At 33.2% G+C, this 24,722-nt stretch overlaps 2 protein-coding genes across 3 annotated transcripts in view; both read left to right on the top strand.

The window, feature by feature from the left end:
• LOC123711412 (glycine receptor subunit alpha-2-like) overlaps positions 1-7,476 on the top strand; it is a 31,020-nt gene extending 23,544 nt beyond the window's left edge. For both annotated transcript variants that reach the window (XM_045663990.1, XM_045663989.1), the window contains exons 6-9: positions 118-218; positions 1,327-1,487; positions 3,288-3,360; positions 5,916-7,476. In XM_045663990.1, coding sequence (XP_045519946.1) covers positions 118-218; positions 1,327-1,487; positions 3,288-3,360; positions 5,916-6,044 — 464 coding nt within the window. In that variant the 3' untranslated portion in view covers positions 6,045-7,476. The remainder of the gene's footprint in view (positions 1-117; positions 219-1,326; positions 1,488-3,287; positions 3,361-5,915) is intronic.
• Positions 7,477-10,272: 2,796 nt separating this feature from the next.
• The window catches only part of LOC123710863 (chloride channel protein 2), a 63,884-nt gene continuing 49,434 nt past the window's right edge, over positions 10,273-24,722 (top strand). Inside the window, exon 1 of the mRNA XM_045663127.1 lies at positions 10,273-10,568. Within this exon, the coding sequence (XP_045519083.1) occupies positions 10,500-10,568 (69 nt within the window). The 5' untranslated portion in view covers positions 10,273-10,499. The remainder of the gene's footprint in view (positions 10,569-24,722) is intronic.

Below are 24,722 nucleotides of genomic sequence, written 5' to 3' on the forward strand. Positions count from 1 at the left end.
AGAAAAAGCTTTAAAACTGTACGACGCAAAGCCGGGGAAGAATGTATAACCCCTTTGGAAATCAGATTCTTAGGCACCAGTACTCGAATAAGTTCTGAACTAAATGTTGTTTCGTAGGTAACTTTACATGCCTAGAAGTGATCTTCAAACTGAAACGTCGCCTGGGTTACCACCTCTTCAACACCTATATACCAACATGTCTCATCGTTATAATGTCTGTAAGTTATCTATCTTTAATTACGAATATTATTTATTACTATCTATACTGACATTGCAACAATAAATATCTTTATAACTATAAAACCATACACTAAAATTGTGTTGCCACAGAATAAATATTTTTAATGTCCTCCTAAGCATGATCTAGCTCAGTGTTTACAAGAGCCCCACGTGGGGCCCATGTTCAACAATTTGATTAGAAAATTTAGAAATAATACTTTCTACGTGTCGTTAACAATTCCTTCCTAAAACCTATTATTTAAAATTCAACAACTGAACAATTCAATGTTTTAATTATTAAAAATTATGGCATACGGCATATGAATTTTGGGAAGACTTAAGTGGGGATTGGCGCAAGAAGTAGCAGGAAAATTCGTCTTTTCATCCATGATGAAGGAAAGTAAAATGGAAAACTCACCTATATCCAGATTGAGCATTCTTTGGTCTGGATATCCATAGATTTTGTCCCTCACACTTTGAAGTCAATTTTTTTTTGTGTTTGTTATGTTCAGTGCTTGTCACATTACATTAGTATTTTATTTTCTTATGTACTAATGTATCAGTGTGTTCGGCGTTGACTAAAAATGTTAAAAAATATAATAAGTGTATAACATCGTGCTCACAACAAGATAATATAATTCATATCTGAGCTCTATTATAAAGTTGAAGCAAGCCACGAGAAATATATTATGTAAAACAAAAGATGTCACCAAGGTAGCATATAAAATATTGAAAATGTTGGAGAGGGACTTAGGGAGAAAGTTGGAGCATTATGTACTTTATTATCTTAGAATAAAAATAAAATCGAGTTTATTTAACTAAATGTACGAATAAAATCGTTTCAAATGGTTACAAACAATTGTTGTTGACTCAAAAATAAATAAATATATGTAAATATTCCGCTTGGATGTTTATAAAAAACTCCAGAACATATGTACAATTTTAAATGTATTAATTAAGTAAAAAAATAAATTTTAAGGAATTATGGCTACCATGATAAAAGAGAGTCTGTCCTTCAGTCTCGTCCTCGTCTGACCGTAAACCAATTTAAATCACAATACACACTTTTGGTTGGATCTCTTTAGATTTATGAATTTCTTCTTCTAGTGGGTGTCTTTCTGGATTAAGCCGGACGCTGCACCCGCGCGTGTGACTCTCGGTGTGACGTCATTGCTAACACTTTCCACTCAACACGGGAAAGTTCAGTCCCAGCTTCCGCCAGTTTCCTATTTAAAAGCTGTTGATGCTTTTATGTCCGTATGTACTGTGTAAGTATATGGGCGCGTAAAGCTCTTGTTTCTAAGGGTTTAGCAATAGCAATACTTTAACGTTAAGTTTCTTAAAAGTAGCCACGGATGCCATGGCCTCCATTGCCAAGAGTCCTGGTCGTTTTTCCCGCCACGTCGCGCTCAAAGACATCATACGACCACCATGCCTATGTCCATGTTCTAACAACTTTGGAGCCAAGAGGCATCGAGACCATGGCATGCGTTCGGATGGGGTATGTTTGATCCCTTGCAGGATGGGATGTGCTTTGGTATTTGGGATGCTACTTGTGTGGACACTTTAGCCCCGTCTCGCCTTACCATTTATCAACTATGACCTTGTACGTTCCTGCGCTGTTACCTTCAGCCGGTCGTGTCGGGTATGCGACGAAGTATTCGAGGTGTGAAGGCGCCTGATAGCTCTTGCATACACGACCAGTCTCCACAAATCTTATAAACCATGGCCAGCTTAAACATTATTGCAATTTTATATATTAATGATAATGTATTTGCAAGACTGTGGTACAAAAATATTATGGTTGTCGCATATTCGGCCACAGGTAGTGGCATGGAAATCAGTCCTACATAATTAAAAAGTAGAATGTTATATGCGTAGTAGTTATATATTATATCATCATAATCAATTCTTAAAAATATTATTTTATCACTACGTTATCTTATTAAAGTACATTATTACATTATCGAATTAATATTAATTATGTTTCACTAAGATATTCATTAAAATACTTTTTTTTTATGTAAGAAGTAAGTAGGTATATTAAGTCGATTTTTAAAAACTTAGTAGGAAGATATTAGGATGTTTTGAAATTATAAACTACAACTTTTGGTTTAACCAATTTGTTACAATGTCTACTTTATCGGTCGATTCCCAGTGTCATAAAAATATTTACGTTTTTCTGAACGAATAAGTACATTTCTAAAATCAGCTTTCTTTTTTTACTAAACGTATAGTAATAATTAAGCCTCATTCCTCGAAACATTCATCTTTGCAAAAGATACACACACTTAAAATTGTTTCTATTGCGAACATTTAAGCGATTGTCAAGTGTTTGACATCATATTAACATAAAATAGTTATATTAACTCCAGAATTTATCTATATTTTCACATAAATTTTTATTCTAATTCGGAGATTTTACTAGATCGATCAACGCCGCCTACACGCACGAAAAGGTATGACTCATCGTCCCGTTATCTTCCACTCGAATGGCCTATGTGTCCGAGGATTCCCTATTTCTTTGTATCCATACAAGATAGTGATAATTCAATTTTATTCATAAAAGAAATATCAATGTTTTGTTATGACGTTGTCACGTTAAACTATCGTCCGTAAACCGACTTTACAGACAACCATGTTTTTGCCCACATTCGTTCCTGAATTTTCTGTATTTTTGAAGTGAAATCGGCGTTTGAAAAAAAATTACCGTCTTATTTTTCGGTTACTCACCATCTTTTTCTTGTCCGCAGTTGATTCGAAGAGATTCGAAGCCATTAATAACAAAAATATATATTAACGACAACAATGATAGTAATAATTCTATTACAATTAATGAAATTCTGTAATAATCTTAGTAGTAATAAGGTAAAATGAAAAAATTGTATTATTTGTAATCATGTCTATTATAATAAAAGCCTTTTGTTAAACTTTATTTAACCAATTTCTGTAAAGTTGCATACAGTAGATCATTTTTCGAAAAATGAGGTCATAAAGAAGTTTCACTTCTTACGTGTGTACACTAGTACACGCACACATTTTTTTACATTATTGTTCATTATTTTCAGGTTCGTGTTCATGGCACTGATGGAGTATTGTCTGGTTAACATCATACTCGATGACGGCGGGAGAAAACCAAAGGTAATTAGACAATGAAAAACACTAATTTCAATTACACATTGTGAATTGCATATCACAAAATTAATATGTAGAATATACGAAGTTACTCTGGTTTAGACCCACCAATTCCATTCGAATTACTTCATGAAAAGACCGTACCAATTCTTAAGAGATTGGCAAAGCGCTTGCGAGCCTTCTGGAAGTGTGAGTGTCCATGGTCAGCGATATCACATAATGATCCTTCTGTCCGTTCGCCTGCTGTAACTTAAAATAATACCTTACTTTTGAATAATTCTGAACAAAACTAATAACAACATTTTACTCACACTTAACTTTTTAAACACAGGAATGCTTCTCAAAGTGTAGCAAAGAACAATGCAAATGTCACAAAGAACTGTAGAAGGGTTGAATTTGCTCTAAAGTCATACTTCCGACTGTGGCTTTGATTGCGAACAAATTATGAAACGGGTCAAAGTCTTTATGATATGCATGAATCGAGAATACAGTACTTGAAAAATATCCGTTTTTCTTATAGTTACGAGTAGTATTAGTTACTTAAATGAATTAAGTTACACGAGACAATTATTGAACGATTGACAAATAAACAGTTGACTAGTGACATTTTGAAAAACGGGAGTTATATGTCATGCATTGACTTTGAATATTGTCTATATTAAGTTTAGAATTTATTATGACAATATATTTTGTTTTATCTTATTAGTAGCATGCGATCCTTGCCTTTGCTTCACAATTATTTCTGTAGGGTTGCCTGGAAAATATCGATTAGAAGCGATAAATCTGGTGTACTATGTAAGTTTTTTTGTGGGGCAAACACCAGATAGGGTAACATCAGATGAGCCTCCTGTCCGTGTGCGTCCTATTACATAAAATGTGGTTTTCTGTATAACTAAAATTATGTTCTAACATTATAAGTTTTTGTTTCCCGCGATTCCTCGGTTGCGACATCGGAGCTATAGATTGAGATAACAACAACCAACTTGTATATAAAAACGTCACGCTCGTTCGTGCTTCAATTAATTAATAATAGTCATTGCTCATATGCAGGGGCGGATCTACTTAAGAGCTTTTCGGGACCCGCTGATATAATGGGCTCCCAATCCCCAATGAAAGCGATATTTTTAATTTCAAAAATATCTGAAATTTAAAAAATCCAGTCACAATGTTGGAATTTCTGAGATCAACTTATGTGCGATGCGTGACTATCGAAAGCAACAAGGCCCCACATATTCATGATCCACCCATGCTCAGATGAATCCTGTCTTTGCTTAACTAAATTATCGATTCCGAGTGATGTTTTCCAGGCAAGCACTGTAAGAGATCACCATCAAAAGAGAGAGACGAATCATTAATGGCTAAACAGCCCCTTGTGGGCCTTAGCCTCCTCAAGTACACTCTATCAAGTACGCCATCGCAATCTATCCAGTGCTTCCCGCGTCCAATTGCGAACCCCTATTGTTTCGAGACCCTTAACAACCCCATCCCACCAAGGCAGCCTCGGTTTACCGAGTTATCTCTTGCCTCCCATGGCAACATTGAGGTTCTATCGTACGGCATTCACCACTTGTTGCACTTTATGAATTGGACGATGTTGGCGTCGTCAAGAATGTTATATAGTTCTTCATTGTATTCGCTACAATGAAGCTATTACTTTTAGTAAAAATTTAATTCATTTGTTTTTTTAAAAACATGTCTTTCTAATAGTTGTTATCAGAATAAATCAACATAATCTTAATAAATGACAATTCAATTCTAATAGTTATTTTTAGTAGGTTTAAAGTACTTAATAAAGAATTCTATATAATCTTGAGTCAAATATTAGGCCATTACTTATCTACTATTTACTACTTACATGCTCTATTAAGGTAAATATACTCTTTAGCTGTTAATTTGTCACTAAATACAAGAAGATTTTTATATTTAAACTAGCGGATCCGTCAGACATTGTAAATTCAAAAATTTCATCAAAATCATGGACATATTTTGGACCGTTTAGGAGTTTCATTACGGACACATGCACAGAAAATTTATATAAACACTAAAGGTGTAAAGAAAAATAACCTAGATTCCGACTGTAGTGCCATCTGTCGGGCGGATTTGTGAATCAAAACCATCCAGGGCGCCACCCAACACACAAAACAATTGTTTAAAATCTGTCCAGCCGTTTAGGAGGAGTTAAGTGACACACGTACAGTAGAATTATATATTTAAGATGGAAGCCTACCTGGCAGCCTGCGCTCCAGGGCTAAGGAGAACCGGGATACCCTTCTCTTACATATAGAAGTCCTTTTTTTATATAATTGTTCAGCTCTTATTTTCTTCTATTTTTACACTTTTCTTGTGCTTCACCACATCTGTATTAAGTAGCAAAGTAACAGAAGTTAATAGTTTTTGGGTCATTAATTAAGTCCGTTACAGATACAGAAATCTGAGGGCCAGACCTAAAAAGGTTGTAGCACCTTTGATTTAATTTAATTAAGTCCGTTAACTAAGTCTTCCAACTTTGTGCTAGAAATAATAAGAGAACGTTAAAATTGACTAAAAAATCAATATTTCAGGAACCAGCTGAAGCCGCCAAAGCGAAACTGCGTGCTATCAACATTGATCGTTTTTCCCGAGTTTTCTTCCCTCTTCTTTTCTCTGTACTAAACGCAACATACTGGATCCAATTCGCCCAATACATATGATTAATTAGATTTAAATTAACATACGAGTGGACAAATGACAGAATTAATGCAGGTGTTATTGAGTCAACTACCGTGTACCGATGTTCGGGCAATTGGATGGAAGTTATGAAATTTAGACGTTTGAAAATATCTTACTTTGGGGTCATTAGTATTGGAGACTTCGTAAGGAGAATCTCACGTAGTGTGGAGGGTTTTTTTTTGGGACTTTGTTGTTTTCATAATTGCAGCATCGGTACTCTTACCGTACAAAAATATTCTTTCTTATAAGAACTTTAGTGCTCGATTTTGATTCAACAAGTAACTATGGCTTAGTTTTATTTAAAAAATATATATATACACATTTAAAAACACACGTTCTTTATGAAATATCTTCTTCCGAAGGCTGGTGATCATTATGTCTAAATTTTGGATGCCGCAAATGGTTTGATATGGAGAAATGGTCTTGTTGAAATTTTTCTTAACCTCTGAATTGCCCACCGTAGATTGCTTTGTTTCATGAATTACTGAATGCAGAATAAAATGGTGACTATTATTTATAAGTAAGTTAGGTTGAGTGACTTAACGGTAACTACAATAAAATATGTGTTACTACGAAAATACAGAAGTGCAGTAGTGCCGATTGATAAAATTCTGATTCTCTAGATCGTGTTATTTAACTGAAAAATAGTGTAGTGTAGTTCATCTTTAAAATAAAAGAAAAAGAAGATGAAGTAGAAAATTCTACTTTGAAAATGTTATAATGAGGATTACTTTAAGGCCTTGCTTAGAAATATGTACCATATAATTTTGCCTTAGTTACATTGTTGAAGTCACAAATTGGTGAAGACTTTTTGAAATCCTAGACCGTGTAGCGTTTTTTTTAAATTCTATATGCTTAAATTGTTGCAACATCACATTATGTAAGAATTAATGAATAAATTGAAATATTAATATATCATAAATAATCTATAAATTTAATTTAATAGTATTCCAACCAATTTTTTTTAATACAGGGTGCTTCGTCCATGGACACTTACATTGACCAAAGTCTCGCGATTGCGTTCCTGGCCTTTTAGGAATTGGTTCTCTCTTTTTGTTCGGTACCTTATTTAAAGTATATTACGTTTGTCATACAAAATGACGATTATATATAGATGGTATACTACTTTTAGTATACCATGTATATAAGAGATACAATTCTATATGCCGTAAATATAAGTCTCAGTATTTAATAGAGAATGCAAGGGAATTGTTTTTAATTATAAACATCTATTTGACTTAGCCACAAACATTTTGTTAAATCTTAGTTTACGTAATATTATTATTATATTAGCTTCTAGATGCAATAATATGAAACTTGTTAAATTTTTACATTATCTTGAATAATCACAGATTATAAATACTATAGCAATGTTTCTTTTTTCTTAGTGGCCAGTAATTTTTATATAGATAATCAGACGTCACTTGTGATTTATTTAAATAGATTATAATCTAAACAGATAATTCTATTTCCTATGTAACATTTAGATATCGTTATGAAATAACCTAACGTAGATAATGTTAAAGTTATATTATAGTTTATTTTGTTTTTAATCGTTGTTTTATTTTAACCTTCTTTGCAACAAAGATTCAAAAACGGACTTTCTCAACTCGTTTATGAATGAACGTTTATTCAAAGATTGTTGAAGGCTTTTAAAATGCGATATCTATTTAATGAACCTTATACGACCATAGGATGAAAATCCGGCTTCACCGGTGCATGACAGCTTTACGCGGCTTAATAATTTTAATCTTCGCACGGGCTAAAACACAATCTGGTCTCAACAGGTGAAATCAACAAAAATGCATAACCAATAAAAAAGTGCGTGCGTACAAAGTACACATGTCAGAAGTGAAAGTTCTTTGTAAATTAATTGTCACTAAGGTAAAAGCCTCAATAGATGATCATGTATCAGTATATATGATCACTCCATATATTTGTCCATCTAAAACCATATTGTTTACACGTTGTAAACGTTCTAAACAAATAAAAAATCTACGTTTACTGCACAAGACGTTATGCGACAGAATTGCCATCTAAAGTTCTAATATGTAACTACTAAACGAGTAAGTACATCAACCAACAGCGTGTATTTTCCTTGATCTCCCTTTCTCACTCTTTCTCAATTGCTCTCTCCCTTTTCTTCGGCAAAAACGCTGCACATCTTCGTGACGTTTCATCCGTAAAAAAATTACACACATGCGCCTAAAGAAGAATTACTTCAAACATGAGAAATTAATTACGAAACATGCTAAAGAATCACATATTGAAACAATTTAATCATTATAGGCACTACAAAACGGTAGAACTTTGTCAGTTCACTCAACGGTGAATAAAAAAGAACCGCTATACAGAATGTAATACAGCAAATATTGCATATATTTCAGAAATTTTGTCCCGGCTATGGGCACAGAAGTAACGGCTTACTTGTACTACGAACTATAGTTATAGGGATTATATATCAGTATTAGCGATAGGGGAGGTTTTACCAATCGGTATCTCATAATTTACCAGACAACAAAATATACTAATTTAATCATAAAACCTCTTTTATTCCAAATTTGTTATTACAACGCTGTTTTATTAACACGATATGAATTCTTTTATATCACAATTCGTAAAAAATTTACTCAACGTAAGTTTGAATTTAAGAATAATATTGGCCTACATGCTTTTTAGGCCTGGGCCTCAGATTTGTGCATTTGTTACATGATCATTTGTCAATCTTATAGGCAAGTAAGTGTGTCTGACAAACTTCGACTTTTTCCAGGTTTCCTTTACCATTCCAACCAACGTTAAATGCGCATATAGACATGAGTCCAGTGATTCATAGCTGGGGTTCAACCCTACAACCTCAGGGATGAGAATCACACGCTGATGCCACAAGGCGAACACTGCTTAGTGTAATTATATACTATAATAGCGCGATTCTTAATGCAAGAGGATTTAAATTAACGCGGTGAAACCACCTAAGCATCTTACGGTATTTCTTTTTAAATGTCCGGAACGAATTCCATAGCCAGCCCGTGACTAATTGATTTTTACCTGTATTACTTAGTATTAATAAATCCCTAACAATTAAAAAACTCGTTATGGATAGAACAATGGTTGTAAGGCAAACTTTTTGTTATGCTTTACAGAAATAATAACTATTGTTTTCATTTGTTGAACAATCCTGTTAATGTGTACCGTTGTAAGTTTATAGTTCCACGGCTAGTATACAAAGTTCCATAATCCTTCAAGGAGGTTATAATAAAAGTTTTGTTGGGTCTAGACTAGTCTTAGGTCTAGAGATATTAGTTTCATCACGATGATTGTTGTTTTAGGTACGTCATTTGTTCAACGCGAGAAGATCAGATTTGGATCAGACATTTATGAAAATATGCTTGTTTCAGGATATTCTACTAACTAGTCATTCTGAAATATTATTAGGAAGTGACGTAGACGTACTATTTATGCCCAATTTAAGAATAAGTTTAGAAACGAAACATAGCGTTAAGTTTGACAACCTAACGTCAAAAACGTATTAGATTTTGAGAGGCGGTCACAGTTCACGCTTGTTTTCTAAGTCTTACCCTAAGCGTCAATGAGAGGCGGTGCCTGGCAACCTCTCTAAAAAAGTATATAAAATATTACTTAAAATTACTTATCAAATTGAAAACAGTCCTCGGTTTTTTTGAAGACTCAATAATAAAGAAATCCACACAGTCCAAACAAACAATGGATTATTATTGTCACATGATTTTTGCGATTGAACCTCATTTGATAACTTATCGGATAAAGGCAGCGATAGTTTTATAACAGATAATGTAACAATACGGTTTACTGGTTTTACTTTGCTTTAAGAGGAACTAATTAAAAAGAGTGCCGGAGAATTACTTTCGTCAGTTCGCTCTGTTGAACTGACAGTAAATGTAAATTAAGAATTGAGGAGACAGATGTACTGAGACTGTAATATACACCATGTGTGTTACCTAAATGAGTGAGTTAGGACATAATACAAAATCGATTTAGAAATACAAAAATGCGTCTTAATCTTCCCACAAGAATAATCATTAGTTTAATCCTAATTATATATATTGTTGATAATGCTAATTGTTTGCAATTATTTGAATTTCGCGATCCGTTAGCTTATGTGTCATACTGACATTGATTATATTTGTCAAGCGTCTTATATTATTTGTCAAGTTGTCAGTTGGTCAGCGCTCAGCACGTAATTTGAACGTGTTTGGTGTTTCCGGCGCGCACGGGCAATTTGCATGTATTCGCATTTATTCAATTACAAAATAATTGAAACAGAGTGTAGTGAATAGGGCGATGGGCGTATGTGGCTGGACATTCGAATGAGTTAGGAGAAACTATTAAACTGGTTACTAAAAGTTGTTAACTGTTTTCATAACAAAAGTTGTGTACTAGTTTTGTGACTTGTTTTCGTGATGATGAAGGAACTAAATAAAGAGGAAGGGTCAGACGATGAATCCGGACTTGGATATCAGAACACTTTGGTAAGTAATGTTATTTTCTAGACAATATCTGTTATATCAATGTCTGGAATCGCATGTTGCTCTACAATAAATACGTTATTAATTAATCTACTTTATTAATTATCTTAAGTAAAATTGTCTTGATATATTTAAAAAATATTATCTTGATACAATCATGGATTGAATCGGCGCAAAGTTCTCTAAGAATATCATTCGTGTAACATGCTATCAGTGCGCAAACGCGTCCAACCAAATTACTTGTTACAATAGATCTCCGCGATGTTATTTCTACAATATGCAATGCAAATGATTAGCTTAGTAATATTAAATGATTGATTCAACAGATATTTAAAAAAAAACAAAAAATATACTGTTTTTTCAGACCAATCTTTAATATTTCAGGTATTTCCTTAAATTGTTTTGAATTATCTTGTTCTTAAGTGAAAGTTTGTTCATGTGTTTTTAATGTTTAATTAATATAATTTCTACTGTTCAGCAGGCAATAACTCTGTAGATTTTTAAACAATTGTGTTGGCCACTTTTTATTCCAGACTTACCATAGGAAACTAATTATATACACCGTTGATCCATCCACACCTGAATCATTAATAATTATTTACTCTTTAATAATGATATAATTCAATAATATTAAATTATTGTTTATTTACTTGATATATTATATGTTACATAAGCTATCAAGAATTTAAACATACAATTATTCACAATTATGATAATGTATTGCAACATCATGACATGACTATGTCTTTTGTGGCTTTAATAACATTCTACAAATATGCTAATTTTTTTATGGTCCATTTAAGCTTTTTCCTTATAAACTGATTTAAGATACTTAGTTGTGAATTATTATCAATAAATAATAATTCAAGTAATTAAATTCATTTCAAAATGCAGTGCAGTGCAGTGCAATGCAGCTTCTGTTAGCTAATAAAGTGGTAAAAGTATTATTTAGAATTTGGTAGCTAGGCCGGGCATCAAATAAAAATTCCAATAATGTACTCTGTTTTGACATTTTTGTGTTAAGGTGATTAAAATAGTCCTCAAAGAGACTATGAACTTAGATTTAATGAGACTAAAACATGGAACACAATTCTATATATATATATTATTTTACTGAAGCTATAATGTATACTAGATATATAATAATTAAAAGTATATTGCGCTGCAGTGGTCAAACATGAATGTAATCAATTATGTCATACTCTATATAATGCTTCTTCATTAGGAAATAGTTTATATGTTAGATTGCTAAAAATGAATTCATAATAGTGGTGGTCCTTCCTTGGAAATTAGCTGTTAAGTGTTAAGAATTAAATTATAATTATTATTACTTCTACAAGAAAGTACAAACATTGAATGGTCAATGATTTCTTATATAATTTGCGCGTACGCATTAGATAGGCCGTCATTGCATTGGTCAATAAATCATATCATTAACGAGAAGAGAAAACAAATACGTAAAAATATTTGACAGGTGCCTACTTCTATTTGAATAATTTCTGGAGATCAGAGAAATCTTTATTTATTCTTGTCTTAGCAAATTCAACACAGACATAATAAAGATTCTAATCAAATCTAGCTCTTACTAGATTTTTAAAATCTTTATTAAGCACTCCACAGATTGCAATGTTATAATATATTTATCTAAGAAATTAAATATGTTTATAATGTTATCAGTTTGTTGATAAATCCTAGTTTCCTAATTAGTCATGACTTTTAGATAATATTTTATATAATGGACAATTACATGCGGAATTTATTACGTATTCCATATTAAAACAAACAATTTATAAAATCGTTAATAAGATTAATAAATAATTTAATTTAATTCACCATCTTCAATGGTTATACAGCCTCTTGTGGGCCGTAGCCTCATTGTCGATTTCGTGATAATTGCGTCGCACTTCGAACCCCTATTGTTTCGTAGTCCTTGGCAACTCCAAAGTGATATAATTGTTTAAACTTAAAAATATTAGCTCGCAAATTTTTGTTTAATTTTATATCGTACCAATAAAAAATAATTGCCCAGTTACAACATAAAGTTAATGTATGTACGAGACATAGCGGTCTATCCCGATTTCGCACGGCTATACTCTTTAGGAAAGATATTATTAAAAAAAAACATGCTTATGCCTAAAGGGCTTTTGAGTTTATTCAAGACTTTCTTTGTAATATTACTAAGTATATATCATATCAAACTCAAAATAACTTTATTCATGTAAACAAGTTCACTTATGAACGTCAAAAAAGAAGTTAAATTAATTGTTAATTCAATTCAATTTATGTATAATTAACTGTGTTAGTCTAATTAAGTAGGAGGTGTGTTCGAATCCCGGCGGTCGAACAACTAAACCACGTGCGCTTTTAACGCAATCTGAGCTTGAATCTTTATTAGGTTGTAGTACCTCTTTGGTACTAAATATAACAATATAATACTTTAAAAAAGTAACTTTACATACCTTAATGCAAAAGCGAGTCAAGGCATTTTTTGCTCACTCCTGCTTTCTTAGTTTTATAAGCGTGGCTATTACCTAAAAAGTCGGAGTTACCTACCTTAACCAGACGTAGGCAATCTATGCAGCATTATAAGCATAGCATAGCATTTTCATTACAAAGCATTCAATTGTTTTTTATCCTCTGTTTAAGGAGGGTTGATATTAATTGTGTACATTGTATTTTTATATTGCGACCATCAATTAGTCATTGAGCCGTGTAATGAGGAATCTAGTGCAATAAGTATGACTAAAACCTAAGTCCGAATTCGAAAGCAATCATTTTATAAAGAGACAAACAAAAAACGCATTGAAGATAACAATGAAACTAACGTAACTTCTTAGTTACAAGTGGTTTTTTTGCTAGATTTTATAATAACAATCGAATCTAAATATAATCAAAGTTCGTATACAATAGGTATTTTAATGTCTCATGATTAGAAGGTTAATTGGTGCTTGATGGCGGTTTCGACTATCGCAAATATTAGTTAAATTTGTTATCTGTGTATGAGTTGGTAATATCTGACTTTAATATATGGGTATGTTGAAATTTCATTGTTAGGGGCCGTTCAAGTATTACGTAAGCAGATTTACTGCAATTTATCCCCCCTCCCCTTGTCAGCAAAAGTAAGCAATGCTCCCAAAATAATCCATCATTGAGTCACTCTGCATCTTCTACCGCATTTACCATGGAGAGTGTTCAGAGGAGTTGTTCGGATTAATACCTGCAGCTGCGTTTCATCATCGGACGTTGAGGCAGAATACGAAATTCCAGCCGTATCACCTCGACGTCCGCCGTTCCACGACCGAGCGTTTTTCAAGGCAATTTTTTGGAGGAATCCTCGAAAATATATTTCGTTTTCAAGTATAGATAACGTGTGGGTAATATGTGTAAAAAAGTTAATAATTACTATTGACGTAATCACCATATAACAAAATCATGTAGTGCTTACGTAATATGTATTTCGTTACATTACGTTCTTTAACAAATCTCTAAGTTTTTTGGTAATCGGTAAGGGCCCAAGTTTTGCAGCCGAATCTCGAAACTGGAAGTTTTCGGATGTCGTATAGTTTCTTTCTCTCTCATAATTTTGATTCCATTTTGTGTGTGTGTGTTTTGAATATCACGAGATATGCAAACGGTGTCCTGCGTGATTTGTTGATTTATACCAAACCTCTTTAATAACTAATACCTTGGGCTCCCCAGTACCAGCTCCTTCCACTTGACCGTATCCAACGAAGAGCGGTTCGAATCGTCGATGACCAATCCCTCTCCGAGCGGCTTGATCCTTTGGCTTTGCGTAGAGATGTGGGGTAACTCTGCATCTTCTACCGCATTTACCATGGAGTGTTCAGAGGAGTTGTTCGGATTAATACCTGCAGCTGCGTTTCATCATCGGACGTCGAGCATACTGCATACGAAATTCCACCCGTATCACCTCGATGTCCGCCGTTCCACGACTGAGCGTTTTTCAAGGCAATTTTCCGCTATGTGAAACCAGCTGCCCACTGAAGTATTCCCGAACCAATTCGACTTAGGGTCCTTCAAGAAAAGAGCGTACAAATTCTTAAAAGGCCGGCAACGCACTCGCGAGCCCTCTGGCATTGAGGGTGTCCATGGGCGGCGGTATCACTTAACATCAGGTGAGCCTCCTGTCCGTTTGCCCCCAATTTTATAAAAAAAAAATGTATACATATATATATATATATATATATATATATATATATATATATATATATATATATATTAGACAGTGTAATCCCAATAGGTTGAATGTATAGTATATCACAATGATGGTAAAGGTTAAAATCCTTTCACAATATTTGCAAGTTTTATAACTGAAAAGTCATAAACCTATAATCTTCGCATGGATTACCATATATGGCGATAATTAGCTGCGTTATTAATTTTATAATGTTTACCTCGTTTCACTGACACTTTGCATTTGTCACAATTTAGTTTGTAGTATAAGAAATACAGACGATTAAAAAGATTACTTGGCTCCAATTATTAGTACAAAGTGTATGGGCCAAGGCTGTACAGTGTACATTTACATAATTATTATTATTATTAGCAGTTAGTTTTTGAGTGTTCAATATATAGAGAGTTTCTCTATTAGTTATAGCATACCCCTAACCCAGTACAATATCCCTAAGATTCAAAGTCGCTAAGAGTGACTCCAATACATGAAGTATTACAACGTTTACACTCGGCCCTTGCTGCTCTAGCCGCTGCCCGAAATATTTTTCTTAACACTTCTTGCTGCAGTCTCTTCGCCCGCAAGTATTCAGCTTTTGTGGAAGAGCGGCATACCTGAGTATAACTCTCGTTACACACTGTCCGATAGGGCTAAGTTTAAATGGGATATTGAGACCTTTAAACTGAACCCATTTCTTTTTTTTTATTTATTTACAAAAGCTTGCCGACCCTCGCCTACTTATACATTGGTATAAGTAAAAAAATAAACAATGTGACCAACACTTACAGGCAAACAAAACGTGAACAGGTAAAAAAAAATTCAAACCCAAAGGAAAGGATTTGAAAGTGTCAGCAGAGCAACTGTGGATATCCAGGTAGAATATGTTTACAAATAGTTTACATTAATGTAGTATAAGAGAGTTCATCACTGTAATAGGTTCATTTAAATAACCAAATAACGTTATCTATAAACGCAATGATAAATGCCACATGACTCTTATCATAGGTTTTAGTGATAGCGAAATGGATTAGATAAGCCTTTGATCTGGTATAACGAAGTGTAATCTAATGTCAAACCCGGATTTCCTTTCTTAGGGTGTTGCTAGTAGCAGTTGTAGCTGGTTATGTACAGTTTTATATACTATCTTATTTAATGGCATAAAGGAGTGATAGTCTGTTAATTAATTATCAGGTGTCGAGTTGAGATTTATGTTGTTAAGAAATAAAATAAAAATAATTTATCGTTCTTATAGAATTATCAAGCAATTATTTATTTATTTAAGTTTACCACTTCATGCCGTTGGTATCTTATCTAAAATATATGGAAAAATTAGTAAGCACAATGTTACAAAAAATACAATAAATATACTAGTAATTTAAAAAAAAACACTTACTTAACAATGCTTTTTTTGTAATTGATAAGCCCACTATCGAATTTGGAAAATTCTGCTGATTTAAAATCAGTAAAATCTTCATGGTAGATACTACAATTAGTGCAATTGACTTGTGACAAGTATTATATTATATATTATAAAAAACACTCTGGTATCCTATTATTCCTGTATTTAATTAAACATATAATGGCCATTGCATCTTTTAATTTATTATATATTTTTTTTTGTATGAGTTCCTAGGTAATAATTGTTAATTATGATTTATGTTTGAATGTGTATTCCGTTTTTTTTATTGTATAATACAATTGTTTAGATATTGTATAATGAGTAGTAGTTCGAATACTGATAAGCAAATTAATAAATAAATCTCGTCATTTATTAATGAGAAGATTATACTTATTTAATGTTAGATTTGGAAGGAATAAAATAAACATAACGATTCTAATTTAAATGTTGTATCAAAAATCTTAGTTAATAACAAATGTAAGATGTATATATAGAACCCGACAGCCGTTGTCCTGTCTTAACTATGAATATTAATTTCGAATTGGTATCAAAATATTTCAGAAACAAAGTGTTTATTATTCAAATGCTTATGATAAACAACATTTTTTATTTTTCTGGCGCGTATATAAATAGTTTTGATGGTATTCCGACACGGGAACAGGCGACATATGTGTAATACTTGATATTCATTTTTCTAACATCCTCTTTGACGATATTTGCAGCACCCATTCTGTCAATGTTATGCCAAAGGCCATAAGGTTACATGACAAAACTTTGAATTGTAAAAGCGCTATGCACTGAAAAATTTGCCATCGTAACAAAAGTATTCTTCAATTTTCTAATTTTCCGCTCAATTTTCTTATTTTTTCTTTTATAAGAACGTTCTCCTGACAATAACACACATAACTAAAAAATAATTAGCAAAATCGGCCCTGCCGTGACCAAGGGAAATAGGGATTGATTTTTTATATAAATAGATATATACATACATAAATAAAAATAAAATAAAAAAGCCTTTTAATTCTTACTTATAAAACAAGAAGTTAGATTAAGTTACTTTACTTACATACAATTATTAGTTTTGTTAGTAAATTAGTTTGCATCCTAAATTTACTTGTGTCAGTTTTTCCTTAACTTTACTATTAAACTATTATTCTTCATTCTGTTAGAACTCCTCTGTTGGTGTAGGCCTTGGAGGAGTCCAAAGATAGCCAAAATTATTAAGAAATTTTGTAAAATACAGATTAAAAAAAGTATGTATTTATTAAATGAGGATAGAAAAAAAATTGATGTCTGTATCATCCACTGTACAAACGTACAGTACAAGATACTATAGCGTACTATAACGCACCGTAGAATCTACGGTGCGTTATAGTACTTTACTTTTTATATTGGACTATGTCTCAATGAAATAGTTTACATTTAATATAAGCAACATTCTTGCTTATTGAAGTCCAATAGCAAATAAAGAACATCAATCATGGGCAGTGTTGGTCTAGTACAATCGTGGGCAAACTTTTATAATGGCAGGCCACAAAGTGTAAAAAATTCTAGAGGAAGGCCACAATTATAAAAAAAATGAATTGTTATTTAAGCTTTTACTTATAATATTATAAAAACAATACAAATAGAATCTACTTTTTATTCTTGACTGTCAAAACAGAATTATAACGGTCCACATACTATCCATGCTGATGGACCTTCGGGCCGGATTAAATACTTGCTGACCGAGCTGTACTTTTCCCATGGTCTAGTAGATTGAGGATGCCCACTTTTTGATCCCTGAGGTCAAAGCCAACCCAGGCCGTGCACCAATAGACTTTCTGTCTTTAAGCGATTTAAACACTTGAAAGGAAAACGTCGTGAGGAAACTGGCAACCCAAGCACTCGACAGCGTGTGTTAGGATGGCCTTGTATAGAGAAAATAAATGATCGCGTAACGAATACATAAATCAGATTGAAACCCTAAAAGGCTGTAGCGCCACTGTTATCATATAAAGATTATATTTGATATATAAGATGAAACTGTTTACAGATAAAAAAAATCACCATTGGAACTAGAAAGAGATTATTTTAATATTTGTTGAAAACAGTGTTGGGAGAGATCTTAATCCTAAATTTATTATCTCATGTGTAGATCAGTAGCCGTTTACGCACTCAGGTCTTATCACGTAGTGACGTGATTACGTATCGTACAACTAACTCAGGTGGTCGAGATAGTTGGATAAAATTTTCTATTATTTTGTTTTATAATATTTTTAAGAAGATCTAACGGGCAGGATCCGTCTTGTGTTACATCGTATACAATACCAACAAGATATTGAACTGAGATACGAAAAAAAAATGAAAACCATAAGCCGTGTTTAATGACGTGTTTGCACCGGTGTTTTCCAACCATTTTTATACCATGCCCCACCAGAGCCCACCAAAAATTCTTATAACCGCCTTATACATAATTTATAACAACAATAATTGTTTACTTAAGAAATTTTAATGATAGATTTTACGAAGAATCACCAGTAAATTATAACGAAACAATAAATAGTACATTTTCAAAACATAATGAAAACCTGGAATTCAAATTTCAAATAATTTTAGTAAATATCTTTCTACATTTATTTCGTGAGATCCTTGCGCTTTTGTATTGGGTTCCAATTTGGTTAGCATCAGTCTCAAGTATCCACGTTGTACCATATGGGGCCGTTCAAGTATTACGTAAGCACTATAGGGATGATTACGTCAATAGTAATTCTTTCCTTTTTTTTACACATATTACTAAAAATTAATACGTTCATGTAGTATTATTTTTGAGAGCTTTGCTTATTTTTGCTGACAATAGGAGGGGATAATCCAGCTGATTTCGATTGCCTCCCCTTAACAATCAATTTGCCTATGTGGGGCTTATGCCCACTTTGGGAAAAACTGTTGTAAGCAAAACTTTAGGACTGCTGATAAATCTGGGTAAAATATTTCCTACTGAGACAGCATTAAGTGTGACTTCCGTATATCAAGAACGTAGTGAATTTTGACATACGGGAGTCTTAAAGTCTCGACACTGAATCACCATGTAACAAACATATATTGTGTTATATTGTGATTCCTATAATCTATATAATCCTATGAATTAAGAATGCTTTTCGCATGTAATAAGTATAGTTCAGGTAGAGCAGCTGTCCTGGCACAAGGACGATGAATAGGAGAGTCAGTAAAGACACATAAGTCACACATAATACCAATTTCAGTAAGTAGTCAAGTTTTGGAGGCCTATTTAGTGTATGTGTATCTTATATTAAGAGTGCTCCCATATCACTAAACATCAGGTGAGCCTCCTGCCCCAATTATTACATAAAAAAAAGTTAAGAAGTTGCACTCACTTTTCACGTATGTGTTGTAAGAATGATAAGATTATACGTCACCTTGAATTACGTGTTAACCCTGGGTTAGGTTTACGAGATCAATTTCTTTTATGTTATAGTGCAAGTTTAAAATCGGAGGTATTTTAATTACTAGGATATGTGTAAATTTAAAAGGCTAAAATAGTTTATTGGTTTATATTTAAAAAAATGGCATAAGAACGCGACATGTGATAGAACAGTTTAATATTTTATATACATATGAAGTGTGAGAAAATTTCACACTAGACGAACTATTTTGCATCGGGGCTCGTAATACGTAATATATCTTGATTTTATATACCTTAGACCACTTCTTTTGCTTGCAGATGAGCCAGAAAGTTTTTTTTTAAATTTACTTTACACAATTATACAATCTAAATCATAAATAATTTGAAACACACTGTGGTTTGTAACATAAAAATAGTAGTCTTGATATTTTTCAACTTGATTTTATGTTGGTTAACATTAAACTGTTTAATAGCTCACCGAGCAGTCCATGTATTAGCCGCTAAACTGAATCTATAATATGCATAATTACATTAATTTTATTCATTTGAAAGTATAAAAATATATGATAACAGGTCTTTGTTTGTTATCTATTTTTGAAATGGTAAATACAACATATAAATGTCATAATGTATTTAACTAGTGAATCCGACAGACGTTGTCCTGTCCATACTTACATACAGAAAAAATCTTGTAATGGAAATTATTCTCGACTCCACTTGAACACACGAAACATTTCATCAGAATCCGTCCAGACCTTTAGGAGTTTAATTACGAACACATGCACAGAAGATTTATATGTTAGCTGGCATCTGCCGGGCTGCATTGAATCTAAACCATCCAGGGCGCTACTCAAACGCATACAAAAAAAGTGATTAACATCAGTCCAGCCGTTTAAGAGTTCAGTGACACACACTTACAGTACAATTATATATAATGATATGAAACTGACGTGATAATGATTGCAGTATGCATTATTTAATCATTTTTTTTTCTTTATTAACTGTATCATAAGATATTATAACTGCACACAATAAGCTAAATTGTATTTTCTAGTGGTCTCCGTCTTTGAATTGACCAAGCTCGCGTTACGTTAACAGTGAATTCAATTCGTTTTTTTTCTTTATAGACCTATAGACAATTAACACTGGGTAGACAGTTGGTGTTGTCTATGAAATGATACATTGCCATAGATACAGTGCCTCGGGATTGAAGCCGGCGCCTCCAACGGCGTATGCGGTGGACCCCCGTGGTTTTAGCAGGTTTTGCTCACCCGGCTCCATTGATACCGTTGACTTGCTATACCCAAAGGTATCGATATTCTGAGGTGTGGTGGGATAATAGCTGAGTTTAAAAGAAGAGTTCGTGGGTTAGAATCTATATACAGCTGGTTTTGTAGTGTGGTGATTCTAAAGAAATATCGCTAACGTTAGTCTTGACAATATTTAATTCGTACTCCTTCATCTAACTTAAAAAAAAAATTATACTAAAGATATAACCATATATGGAATACATCATACGTTGAAAATGGTCAAATATTTACGAAAAAGTAAAATTATTGGGATATTTTCAATATCTACAGTATTTATCCAATATCCAAAATACGTTTTTTATAACTCCGTCCATCGGTCTCCATTAAACCTGCCTCTTATTTTATAATTAGTTAAAAGCAATATATAATAAATATGCATATATATGAGTAAAAGTAAAGTTATAGAAACTTGAAGTAATTTTAATTGTTTATTTATTTATTAGTAATCTCACAGCTAACATACATATTATAAAATTAAACACTTAGACAATATACAAAGCCAAAACAGATTACATAGATAAACAATGTATATATGAAACAGCAAACATAAGTAAGTACATTAATAAACAAAAATATAAAAAAATCATAAAAGAAGATTTGCCCAAATGACAGTACAAATTATATTTTGTATTATAATGGAAGGAACGAATCTGTGCTCAGTATAATGTCAATAGCAAATTGTCGTACATAATCTTTAAACAGACAAAGGAACCACGGAAGATTACCCGTAAACGGCCGTTTCCTTTAACCAGTAATTTATAGGAACCAGGGGATAATACACTGTGCGAACCTTTGGCTATATCGGTTTTATGTTACGTACAAAATAAAAATATTCATTTATATAATCGATGCATATAGTATGTTTGTTTGATCATGCTAATTTCAAGAACTACTATTATAAATCAATACTATGACCAAATTTACAGCAGTGAATATCGTAATTTGAATTTTGTTTTTATTATATTTTTCGTCTAAAATTAAATATATTATTTTGTAATGACAATATATATCTTCGCCTCAGATTATTGTATTTGTTTTCTCTAATAGACAAGTAGATAATCGGCTTTCTATGCCTGTAAACATACGCGGTTTCCTCACGATGTTTTCCTTTCACCGTACGAGCATAAACAGAAAGTACGTTGGTGCACTGCCGGGGTCGCCTATGACCTCATGGTTGAGAGTCACATCCTCAAGTTTCAAGGCCAACAATGCTCGGAACATCGAGTTTATTATTTGCTTCTAAGACAGTATACATATATGTTTATTAATTTAAATTCCTACGGTGAAACTCAAACTAACTTTATTCATATAGGTAAACAAGTACAGCTATGAACGTCAGAAAAGAAGTTAAATTAATTGTAAATTTACATTTACTACCAGTTCAGAAGTCAAGGGCGCAGAGCGGAAGTCAAGTAGGGCGACAAGAAGAACTGGCAAGAAACTCCGCCACTCTTAATCTTTAACTTTTATCGGCAGGGGCATGCGGCCCTTAACTTTGAAGACAGGTGGTGAGTCCTGTTAAGATTGCTCCAGTGATTGTTTTTAAAAAGAGAAAAATTAGTTCAAGAACTGAACTTTAATTAGCAATAAGGGTTCACAAAATAATCGAAAATGACCAATTAAAACACTATGTTGGCTCATAGTGTGTTCGCGACGGAGGATGATACCGAACTACTGCAGTGTTTTTAGTAATAGTGTCAGCCATTTACAAGGGTGTTGTACACGTACATTATAGAGATATGTTATCCTCAACCGCAAATAACAATCATTTTTAATTTGAAATAAGATTATTATTATATAATTATATGAATTATTTAATAGTTCCAAGTAATTGTTATTTTTCTGTAAGTAGTTTTGATCAAGTATCAAGTGTTGTCCTTTGAAAAACGGAAATTTTATTTGTCTGTGTTGTCCAGAATATAGACAAACAGAGTAAAAAGGTAGAAAGGAAGGTGGGTGGAGATTTGGAGATAAATGCTCTTGATAGGAAGAGATGGAGCCAGTTGGAGGAGGACTGTACTCTATAAAAGGTCCTTGAAAAGTTTATGTATAAATTTTAAGTGTGTGTATCTTTTTTAAAGATACATAAATGTTTTAAGGAATAAATGAGGAGGAAGAGCGTTAAGAGGAGTTTTTCGAACGAATACCTGCAGCTGAGTTTCATCATCGGTCGTGAAGGCAGAATACAAAATAGTCTTTCCAAAACTGAGCGTTTCTTGAGGCAATTTTTGCCGTGCACCACGACAATGTAACCAGCTGCCCACTGAAGTATGTCCGAACCAATTCGACTTAGAGTCCTTCAAGAGTAGAGCGTATCATTCCTAAAAAGGCCAGCAACGCATTTGCGAGCCTCCTTGCAATGTGAGTGTCCACGGGCGGCGGGCGATATCACTTAACATCAGGTGAGTCTTCTGCCCGCTTGCTCCCAAAATGTCTGACACCTCGAAGTATGACTTCCGATTGTCAATTAGTACGTTTTCGAATCTTAAGCATAGTAAATAGTTTTAAATATGCTCACGGAGCACTGATAATTTTTTCCATACAAAACTATTTTATACTAAACCTCCTTATAAATTTATATGAAAGAATTTATCACGTAACAATATTCAGTACATGGCGAATTAAGGATACTAACGCGCGGAATTTGTACTTGTATTTTCGCATGTTGTATTAAATGACACTTAAGGAGAAGCAAAGTGGTCATTTGTCTGGAGTCTCGGTTGTAGAAGTGGGGAAGGATTATGTGTCCATTGTTAGGTACGTCACTTTTTTTTAATGTCTCGACTAAGCAATTTTTTTTTTGTATGAGGTGAAAATGCGCTTGCGCAGGCCCGCGCCAAGGATATCGAGCTTGACGCGGGGACTGTGGGGCTGGGTCTACACTCAAAGTCCTCTGCTATTCAGAGGGGTAGCGAGACCCGACCCACTAAAAACACCTCAGCCCTTCACACGCCCTTAAGATGGGCCCTCGGGGTTCGCCAGGCATTCTACCCAAGGGTCTCGACTAAGCCATGGAACATTACGATCTAGCCTAACTTAAGATTAATCAGTATAATAATCTTACTAAAAAGGATATTTAACACAAGAAAGTGTCCAATAAAACTTCTTACAGTCTCTAATAAATGGAAGACACTTCTCTCTTTTCACTTACCACTGTTTAGCACTTACCACTGTTTAGCACTTAAGACTAACTTGCATTAACACTAACATTGTCTTTAATTAGTTTTGTTCTTTTCAGTCTTCAGATACGTCATGTAGTTTGAAATTTAAGTATTGGCACATTTTAAACTCGTTTATTATTATTAAATATTAAGAAAAATGTACCATATATGTATATATTTTTTTGGAAATATGACTAGGAGCAATGCACATAAACATACATTGTTTTAGATTTTAATAAGCTTTGCATCCATACCAAGAGCAGTGTTCGCCTAGTGACTTCAGCGTGTGACTATTATCCCTAAAGTTTGTAGATTAGATCCCCGGCTGTGTACCAATATAACCGTGAAGGAAAATATCCCGTGGAAACCGGATTGACCCAAAAAGTTGATGGCGTGTATGGCACAGGAGGGGCTGATCACTGACAAATGTTCATGTAACAGATACAGAAATTTGACCCAGTTCTAAAATGTCATAAATACACAGATATATGTTCTTAATAAGGATTTTTTTAATCAACACGGAAGAACTATTCACAAGGTTGTCAGTTGGAGGGCATTATTAAACCACATTGCAGTTGCGATCAGCGCTACGGATATTGGAAGATTTGTAGAATTTGGAAACAATTTTCAAGTCGGTATTGGAGGTTACTGACCACCTATGTATTTCGCAACCAATATGACTTATGAAATTA

Source organism: Pieris brassicae, chromosome 6, assembly GCF_905147105.1.
Source record: "Pieris brassicae chromosome 6, ilPieBrab1.1, whole genome shotgun sequence".
Taxonomy (NCBI): domain Eukaryota; kingdom Metazoa; phylum Arthropoda; class Insecta; order Lepidoptera; family Pieridae; genus Pieris; species Pieris brassicae.